General features: G+C 35.3%; 1 protein-coding gene across 1 annotated transcript; it reads left to right on the top strand.

The window, feature by feature from the left end:
- The first annotated feature begins 5455 nt into the window (after positions 1-5455).
- On the top strand, positions 5456-8983 carry LOC128989044 (uncharacterized protein K02A2.6-like). The gene is made up of 2 exons (XM_054410901.1): positions 5456-5573; positions 5970-8983. Exons 1-2 carry the CDS (start codon positions 5456-5458, stop codon positions 8981-8983), a joined length of 3132 nt encoding a protein of 1043 aa, XP_054266876.1.
- Positions 8984-11155: the final 2172 nt, after the last annotated feature.

Raw genomic sequence — 11155 nt, 5'->3', positions numbered from 1 at the left:
TTTCATCAAAATCGGACAAAAATTACTCAAGTTATCGCGTTCACGGACGTATATATATATATATATATAAGTCTATATATATATATATATATACATATATAAAAATTTGAACGAATAGTGTTTTTGGCCTCTGGGGACATCAAAATGAAAAAGTAAATCGGTCCCGGGTCTAGGTCTTACCGTGCCACCTACGGTAATAGCTACTTCCCTATAGGGAAATTCGCTAATAATGTAGTCGTTACGAGGTTATTTATGATGAATGGTGGCCAATATACTCATGCCAACTTTTTCAAGAAAATTTTTGTCGTTAAATATTAATCTCAGCAAAAGTGTGATTTCACTCGCTTTTTGAGAATAAGATCTTACTTATGTAATATGGTTTCAATTTCAATTACATTAAAGGCCATTCTATTGCATTAATTATGGGCACTTTGGCACTTTACTTTGTTCGATCAAAGAAAGCGGTGTTTTATAACATTATCTCATCGTATAACTCTTTTTTACGATCTTTTTTATGTTTTTTTGTAATTATTTTAACTTACACTTCATTAATGTTATTATATCAATGATAAAAATACAAAGTAGGCCTATGTCCTAAAATAAGCTATTTATTTTACACAAAAAACAATAGAAAATCGTTTACACTTACAAGCAAACCAAACAAAGGAAAGGTGGATATTTTGAATGAAATGAGGTGTTTTCATCTGTTCCCAGAGAGCCCAGGATGTATATTTATGTCTGCTTGAGTTCTCCTTCAACTTACAATTTCCAATAATTTGATTCTGATCCCGATCTTACCTTACCCGTGTGATATTTTATTCTCCAATCCCTCTAGTTTGCCATCAATATAACCCTACTACCTTTGGTGTGATAATTAGTTATAAATAAATTGTCTTTTAATAATTTATTTAAAATCATTCAACATCTAGCATCTTGCTTCAAGGACTGTGGACCTTTTGCTTCTCTTCAACCTCTCCCTCTTTCTGTACGTTACCCAATTTTTCTGAAGCAATAACATTTTCTTTTCCAGCACCAAGTGCACAAGTAAACTGAAAAAAAAAACTAGAGTAGGGAATGCTGAAGATGACCCAAGTCCAAAGATAGTTCCAGGGGGTCATTGCACAACTTATCACCCGTTAAAACGTTACGGTCGAGTCACAACTACATACTCCCTTGACTTTGGAAAGAGATTTCTGAGTCTTTAGACCAATTTATTGACGGATTTACCATGGAGGAAAATATATTTATTATCTCTTTACCATTACATTCATAGCTTTAACACCTTTCCTTAGCTTACGGAGGTCTTAACTTGTTATTTATATTTGAAAGTATGTTCAATATTTTAATTGTTAAATTATTGTAATGACGAATTGCCTATTCACAAGTTATGACATTTAAGCCAGTAATTTATGCCATCCTATATATTAGTACAATAAAAATATGTTTTGACCCAAAAATATTAGTACAAGCAAGGAATTTTTTAAATTAGCAAATATTATGTTTTATAAAATAGCCCAAATAATTATTTGTAAGAATCATTGTTTATTTTTTAGTATTTTAGGTACTTATTATGATATATGATTATATTGACAATGTCACCTGTTTTTGTAGCTTATGCTATATAATCTGTAAAACGTTTATGTGACAATAAAGATATATTTATTTATTTATTTTTATTTATTTATGAATTTGGTACAGATGCTGGGTGTACCTTCCTTTTGAACATACTCAAAGTTCCCTAAAATTGAAGCTGTGCTACGGCCGCCATATTAAAAAATGACGGCACATTTCTGTATTTTTGGCTATAGTAGCTTTATTAATAGAGATACATGAATAAGCTAGGTATAAAAAATGTGGTCCGTCTAAAAATACACAGTTTTGGTATCCATCATTTTTCTCTAAACCCAACGGTTTGTGTTATTTGTAATTAAGTATGGTTAGATTTTTTTTATAAAAATCTGTCAAACCCATCGAAATCGATGGTTACTTTCAAGGTTTACGACAATTATTTATCCCACTCCGTTAAACAGAGTGATATCATGGATTAAATATTCTCCCATAGATTTCTCATCCTTACGGATCAGCCGAAGAGTTTTGTTGTTAGTTCTGTCCGGTGCACTGTAGAGGTCGTGTTTTGTTTACAATTTGTTTCTAGTTATTTTAGTCATTGAAAACCTCGTTAAACCAAATAAAACTATCTAATCGTAAACAATAGCTTGTCCCCTAGTAATATATAACCAAACAGTAAAGTAAAAACCACAAAATTACCCCTAAAATAATAGAAACAAAATTTGTTTGTCACTAGCGTTCAGTGGGACCAACATGAACTAGACACGAAAAACGACTTTCCAAATTCACAATGGGATGTCAAGCCTACCTGTGTTAGTTAGTGTGTTAATACCATCAAAATATTAAAATGTAACTTTATTTAATGGATACAAAACGAGGATTAAATATTAATATGACTATTGCGTACTTCACAAAATGTGGTTGATTAGCCTCACTGCATACAAAAGTTCCGGTACTTGGCACGAGTTAATATTACTTAAATAACTTGTTCCATCTCCTTTTGAAAACCACTTCGGTTAGTTTTCAAATCGTGACGGTGAATCGTCATATTTTAGTAAACACAACCACAATTTGAAAATAATTTTAAATTTAAAAATCCCCATGTTATTCTTATGAATAAGTAGTAGGCCTAACTGTTGTAGTTTGCTTGTTAAAAATTTTTTTTCAAACTTATGAAAATTAGTTTATTTTATAAACTAGCTATTGGTATTTAAAAAAACACACACTATTTTACACTCCCTGTAGCAGCAAACCTAGGTACTGTATTTGTTAAACCTTATTTTATTTATATACATTTAATAAAACATCCAATCAGTCAAATGTAAATTTGCTGAGTCTGCAGGTTTGATGTAGCGGAGTTATTTTACTCATTAACTTAAATAAAGTTTAAGCTTAAGATCTTATAGTATCACACTATTTAACTAAATGGGATGAATTGTCATAAACCTTTAAAGTAACCGTCGATTTCGATGGGTTTTCACTATTTAACAAAATAAATAAATAAATATACTTAATCACAATTAAGTAAAAAATCGTTGGGTCTAGAGAAAAATAATAAATAACACAAATGTGTATTTTTAGATGGACTACATTTTGTACAGTTAAATCTTTCCTGTATCTCTAATAATAAAGCCACTATAGCATAAAATACAGAAATATGCCACCATTTTCCAAAATGGCAGCCGTAGCACGGCTTCAATTTTAGGGGACTTACAGTATGTTCAAAAGGAAGGTACACCCAACATCTGTACCAAATTCCCTGCTTGTACTAATTTTGTTTAGGTTAATGGAATTTTTCGCTTATTTTTACTGTACAGTACTATATAGGTAAGCATGTTTCTTGAAAACCTTTTTTCTCAGCTCGTGTACATCGCAGGGAAAATCTACGCATACTTTTAGAACGATATTTCCCTGCAGATGTACAGAATCCCTTTATAAATTAAAATAGTCTCAAAAATACAGTAGGCCTAATCACAAAAAAATGAATTTAAAATATAAAAAAATTATCGTTGGCCTTATGGTTTCCCATGCTGGTGACGTAATAACAACGAAATATAAATACCCCCGCTGCAGCAAACCTGCAGACTAAGCGAATTTCCATTTCCCTGAATGGATTTACACTAAAATGTCTCCTTAAAAATATCACATGTATTCCCTATTTAAATAGAATCAGTTTTACACATACTTAGGTTTGCTGCAACAGGGAGGGTAAAAGTGTTTTTTATGTAAAATGTTAATAGTTAGCAAGAAATAAAAACATTTTCCAAATTTGGGCAAAATATGTTTATAAACAAGCAAATTACAACAGTTTACTTATTCTCCATAAGAATAACATGGGAATTTTAAATTTACAATTTTTTGGAGTTTTTTCCGTAACCATTAGGCGCATTATAACGCTTCAATATACTAAATAATTTGTTTTTTTGAGCTCTACAAAATAGTTTAGAAAGAAATTGCAAAATTTTATGTTTTTTGGGTCAAAAATGGGAAAAAACCCATTTTTACCCCCAAAAAAGCCCCCATAAACCCCCGTTCCCATGGTCCGATCATGCTGGTTTGCGAACTCGTTCGAATAAACGTAGGTTTACACATTTGTACCAAATTTCATCAAAATCGGATCATTTTTGCTCGAGTTATCGCGCTAACGGACACATATATAAATATATAAATATATATATGAATTTGAACGGATGGTGTTTTTGGCCTCTAGGGACCTCAAAACGAAAAAAAATCGGTCCCGGGTCCAGGTCTTACCGTGAGTACTACGGTAATAGCTTATTCCCTATATGGGAAATTCGCTAATAGGAAATAAAAACAAATAGAAGAAATTCTAATCACAACTTTTATTTCCAGCGTGGGGTGAAAATAGAGAAGTCTGTACATTACATATTTTTGGGCGATTTTTCGACCACTGGACGACCTCTAGTAACTATAATCGCTCCAGCACCCTTGCGGTGATATCTTGCATTTTGACCTGCCACCATTCATAAAAATAATCTTTCGAAAGCTTGGTCATGTGCTCAATTTAATAAGAAATGTACGTTAATGTGGAAATAATTGATTACGAAGGGACTGTGAAAGATAAACTTTAAACAGCATTGCCATCCTAAAAGGACATAAATAAATTTATAATATATATGAAAAACGATAAATTGCACAGGAAAACTCAACTGTCACTTTTTATTATTCGCTTGTTTTTGTTTGAACAGTTAAAAAAACGTTATAAGACGTATCATTTGTTCAATTAGGAGTCTTTATGGATGCTGAATGTAAATCTTATAACTTTATAAATGTCAAACATTGAGAACTGTATTGTACGAAAAAAGTAATATATGTAAATATATATCTTCCGGTAGAAGACCGAAGAAGTGTTAAAACCACTCCTATGATCAAGAAAATAGGATTTATAAGTTGATTTTAGTTGACTCAATCGTTATGACTTAATCGTTATGACCTATGTGAATCTTTAAAGTTAATTTACATTTTTTTTTTTTTTTGTAAAATAAAAAGAGTTAAATAAAGTAAAAATTCTAATACTGATTGACATGTGTTCCTGTCAATTATGCAAATAAGTAATTAAAGCGTGACTTAATTTCAATTTCAATATTTAATTCATTTAAAGCTTCATAAACTATATTCTTGAAGTTTGAAACTAAAACTACTGTTTCAATAATAACTAGAAACTACATAATAAATGTTGTATTAAGTCTGTTCTTTTCATTATGTGTTTAAATATGTTTGTTGTCAGATGTTTTTGTAAACATTGTTTTAGTTTGAAAATAGAGTTTGTTGAAGCAAGATGTGTGAATAATATTCTTGTATAAGAAATAGAACATGGTGGCAGCTTAGTGGATTTTTTATCGAACAAAGTCTAAAACCACGCATGATGTCAAGTAAGGGCAGAAAAAAACGAAATACTCGTAGGCAAAGGTATGAGGACAATGAGGAGGATGCCCAAAGTGAATTCAACTACATGTCAGAAAGGGATTCTAGAAAGACTGAAGGTGAGTCACTAGGTTTTGCATTGGGACAGACAAACCGAGAAAATAATGCAGTAATGTGTACTCCTACTCCTATGATAAATCTGACGTTACCAACTCCAGATACCTTCTCTTTTACTCCGAATGAGTGGCATTCCTGGAGGAATCGCTTTCAAAGGTACAGACGGGGGTGCGGTCTAGATAGCACTTCCGACGCTCGGCAAATCGATGTACTTTTGTTTACAATGGGTAGTAGGAGTGAAGATATTTTCGATTCGTTTTCACCAAAACCGAATACTTATGACGAGGCTCTTCGGGCCTTTGATGCATACTTTGTGCCAAGACGAAATATCATTTATGAGAGAACAAAATTTCTGAGACACAAGCAAGGGAGTGATCCATCTGAAAAATTCATAACAGATTTGCATGGTCTTGCAAAAACGTGTGCATGGGGTGAACTGAACGATGAGATGGTGCTTCTGGTCCTCATTATTGGTATGAAAGATGAGGCTCTAAGTGATAGACTCCAGCTGGACTCTCAATTGACTCTGGAGAAGGCGATTAATACCTTGCGCCAACACGAGGAGCTAGAACGCCAAAAACGTGAGCTCGCCAATACTAATGTTTTTATGGTGAATCAAACGTCAATACAAGTTGGTAAAACAAATCTGTCTGAAAGAGCTGGTGAACAGAAATTCACCGAGGATGCTATGAGAAAAAAGTGCAGGAAATGTGGTTATAACTGGCACGGATCACTGGCCGAATGCCCTGCTAGGAAAGCCAAATGTGACAAATGTTCCGAGATTGGACATTTTTTTCGATGTTGTCCCTTCCGCGAAAAGTGGATGAGAAAAAACAAAAACGTTGTTAAGGAAATCGAACAGCAAGATTCAGACAGTGGTTATCAACAGGTTCCTGAGATTTTCATAGGGAATATAGACAGCAGTGACAAAGCCTGGGTCCAGGAGGTAAAAGCAAGCTGTGGAAACCAAGATTTAGGTCTTATAAAATTTAAACTTGACACAGCAGCTGATGTAACCATGATTCCAGTAGGAGTTCTTGGTGATTTTATTAAGACTCTGCCTCTAGGAAAGTGCAAATCCCCTGTGTTTAGCGCAAAGAAGAAAGAACGAATCAATATTTTGGGAACTTTAAGGCTAAAGCTTGAACATAAGGGTGTATCAGTTTATGATCTTGCGTATATTTCTGAGGAGATCACTGTTCCACTTCTTAGCAGACGTTCCTGTGAAGAGCTGAACCTGGTGAGGAGAATTTTTTCTGTAGATTCACATGATATTGACTGGGCTACTAAGTATCCTAATTTATTTCAAGGGCTGGGAAATATGAAAGGAGAGTACAAGATTGAAATGAAGGAGAATGCAGTTCCTTACGCTATATCCACCCCCAGGGTTGTACCAATACCTTTAAAAACCAAGGTGAAAGTGCAGTTAGACGATATGCTTGAGAAAGGGGTGATTGTTCCAGTTGAACACGCGACTGATTGGTGCGCACCAATGGTAGTTTGCGCAAAAAAGGGAGGTGGGGTTAGGATCTGCGTAGACCTATCCAAACTCAACAACAGTGTGAAACGTCGGTTTTATCCTATCCCAAAGATCGAACTTTCATTGGCCGAGATCGCGGGAGCCAAGTACTTCAGCAAGATCGATGCGAATTCCGGGTTCTGGCAACTGAACCTTGCAGAGGAGTCACAAGATTACACAACATTTATCACCCCTTTTGGGAGGTATAAATTCCGTAAGTTACCTTTTGGAATTACGTCCGCTCCTGAAGAGTTTCAGCGCCGCATGTCAAAAGCTTTAAAAGGGGCAAAGAACTGTTTAGTGCACATTGACGACTGTCTGATATGGGGAAGAACGAAAGAAGAACACGACGAGTGTCTTAGGGCCGTTCTAGAGAGAGTGCAAGCTAATGGAATCACCTTGAATAAGCAGAAGTCGGAGTTCTGCAAGAAGACTGTGACATTTCTGGGGTTTGTGCTGTCTAAGGACGGAATCAAGCCTGATCCAAGCAAGGTACAAGCGATTGTGGACCTACCAGCTCCAAGAAACGCTAATGAAGTACAAAGATTCATAGGCATGATCACTTTTCTGGCAAAATTTATTCCGAACCGCAGTGAGATTTTGGAGCCAATTACGAGCTTGTTAAAGACTAAAAACGATTTCTTTTGGGGACCAGCTCAAGAAAACGCTTTTGTCACAGTAAAACAGATTTTATCATCAGAGCCATGTTTGACTGTTTACGATCCGCAAAAACCCTCGATTCTTTCTTGCGATGCTTCAAAAAAAGGTCTTGGAGCGGTTTTACTTCAAGTTGAAGGAGAAAACAAGAAACCTGTGGCATATATATCTCGGACTCTAACGCCAGCTGAAGAAAACTACAGTAACATTGAGAGAGAAGCGCTTGCGTGCACATGGGCAAGTGACCGTTTGAAATGTTTCCTGATGGGTAAAATGTACACAATTGAGACCGACCACAAACCGCTTATCTCAATTTTCAAAACACAAAATTTGGACGAGCTCTCACCGAGGCTACAGCGGTTCCGAATGCGTATGATGAGATACGATTATCGCATGACCTGGACCCCAGGAAAAGACCTTGCCATAGCAGATCTACTATCAAGAAGTCCTATTCCGGCTGACGAAGATGGCGAATTGACCGAAGAAGTGGAAGCCTTCGTCCACGAAATCAGTCTGATTAGTATAAACACTACAGATGAAAATGTGACAAAGGTACTTCACTCACAAATGAGAGATCCAATCTGTGCACAACTTAAGTTACAAATTTTAGACGAATGGCCTGTAAAATCAAGTTTACCTAATGAGATTCAAGAGTACTTTAATGTGAAAGACGAGTTAAGTTGTATTGATGGGCTATTGCTTCGAGGAACTCGGATGATAATACCTCAAGAACTACGAGCGGAAATGCTCGAGAGGCTTCACAGTGGACACTTGGGAATCACAAAAACAAGGAAACGTGCTTTGGGAACCATGTGGTGGCCTGGAATTTCTCAAGAAATAGAAAGGAAAATCAAATCGTGTCCAGTGTGTATTCAGAACTCAACTAATCACAGTGAACCATTGATTCCGAGAACTGTCCCGGATTACCCGTGGCAAAATGTGTCTGTTGACTTGTTCAAACACGAAGACAAGTGGTATATGGTTATCGTGGATGACTACTCAAGATACTTTGAAGTCGAGGAAATGCATCGAATGAGGGCTTCAGATGTGATCGGGTTTGCAAAACCACATTTTCACGTTTTGGAATTCCTCAACGTGTTTATTCAGATAGTGGGACACAATTTCACCATATTGACTCAAGTGAATTTAAATTGTTTGCAAAGGAGTGGGGGTTCTCCACATTCAGAAGTAGTCCCCACCACCATCAGGGAAATGGGGCAGCTGAAGCAGCTGTGAAAGTAGCAAAAGGGCTAATGAAGAAAAACAAGGATAAATTTGAACTTGCCCTACTTTCTTACCGGACCTCACCTCTTGAAACCGGCTTTTCCCCATCTGAACTTATGTTTGGAAGGAAATTAAGAGACAATCTTCCATCTACTTTGGTTGGAAATCCTGTGGAAAATAAGAATTTTCTTGAGAGGGAGAATAAGTACCAGAATAAGTACAAGATACAATTTGATAAACGACATGGAGCGAGTGGTTTAAGTAAATTAGAAGTTGGAAGCATGGTATGGATCACAGATCTACGTCGACACGGTAAGGTAGTCAGGAAATTGAACGAACCACGTTCCTACCTTGTGGAAACTGACAAGAGAACTATTCGCCGAAACAGGAAGTTCTTAGTTCCTGCACCGTACTACGGAGGAGATGGAATTCTTTCAAACTGTTCATCCATGGTCCTTAATCGTCCATGCAACTCACGTGATCGTCCAGGAGCTGGCACAGTAACCCGTTACGGGAGGTCCATTAAGAAACCGAGGCGGTACTGAGGTTCATAAAGATGTGGACATCTTGAAGCGGGATGTTGTATTAAGTCTGTTCTTTTCATCATGTGTTTAAATATGTTTGTTGTCAGATGTTTTTGTAAACATTGTTTTAGTTTGAAAATAGAGTTTGTTGAAGCAAGATGTGTGAATAATATTCTTGTATAAGAAATAGAACAATAAATAATAAACTATATCACCTAAACTACAGAAAGAAATAATAAAGCATTTTAGAAGAGAAATAAATTCACACTGTAATGTGTCATCTTTATAATTGATGTTATACACTGAAATTTGAGGTTCAGAGGGGAATAATTATTCTATTGGTTGTGCTCACTATCAAGTCTGCAGTTTTCTGATTTTATCCCAAAATGGTCCAAGTCTGGATCTAGTGGCCAATGCCAATTTTCCACAGTAAATAAATATTTCTGACAACAGGCCGTCGTTCGATTACAAGATCAGGGCTGGACAGTTTCCTTAAGAAATTAGTTTTACAGCTTTCACAACCGTTGGAAGCAAGACACATCAATATAAAGAAATCTGAATATAATAATGTTAACGAACAACACGTTTCCCCATATTTTATAGACCGGCCCGGGTTGCAAAGTATATTTGGAATCTTGTGGCCACAAAAACCATCTTAAGATTATAACATGTTCAGTTTACATATGTGTTTCATTTAACTGGTAACCCTATTATCCCAGGGTTATTTTGACCAAGGATCAAACTGGATTACGTAGGTCGGAGATGCGGCTAGTCGCTAAACCATTCCATCAACGTCAAAACTTTATCCATTAGTCTATTTGAATCCATTCTCAAAAGGAATTTGTAGGGAAACACAAACAAAGAGATTGTAAATTCATTATAAACACTTTTACATGAATGCAGTATTTATCATGCCGATTTGTACCACTGGTATTAGTAAATTGAAATGACGTATGATCGCTTGAATGATGAAGTGCTGATTGGTTTTGATTACGATGGACTTAACACAGTTTATGGCTGATGGCGGGAAGTTTATTTTAAATAGCTGATGACGAGAACTATTTAACTGAAATTAAACGTTGTTAAGTGCATTTTAGAAAATATGTACGTTATTGTGATGACATTAGCCCAGCGTTGCTTTCGAATTACCACTATATACTACTTAATACGTTTAATCATTTTTAAACTGTTCAATCTTTTCGGTCTGCAGGCTTTTACTTGATTTATTACACTATCTACAATAATTATTCTTTTGTAATTTTTTCTTATGGAAACAATTCTAAAGTATTTACTCCTCTTTACTTCAACATTTACTAGTGTATCTTTGCATTCTTAGGAATAACATTTTTGAAAAGTGTTAAGAGAAATAGTTTATTTAATTACTAGAGAATAAAGTGACTCTTTTCGACCCGAGCCCAAGTTTTCTGAAAATGATCAAGGGTTGAAAATACACTTTTATCCCATGTGATGAACTATATTTTTTCGTCATGTTGCAACATTATTCAACAATCTAAGTTAGAAAACTAAAATACTTTTCACTTCACAAAACAACTTTCAATTCGTTTAAAATTTAGCTTATGCAAATAAGCAGCTGTTCAGTAAGTGATTGAATCATTTCGTCTGTTACGATTGTGTTGGTGTACAATGTACATTATGCTAT

Source organism: Macrosteles quadrilineatus, unplaced genomic scaffold (genome assembly GCF_028750875.1).
Source record: "Macrosteles quadrilineatus isolate MER2022 unplaced genomic scaffold, UCM_ALF_1.0 Scaffold_3__2_contigs__length_128488019, whole genome shotgun sequence".
Lineage (NCBI taxonomy): Eukaryota > Metazoa > Arthropoda > Insecta > Hemiptera > Cicadellidae > Macrosteles > Macrosteles quadrilineatus.
Note: the sequence above shows the minus strand (reverse complement) of the source record. Positions and strands in the feature narration are given on the sequence as shown.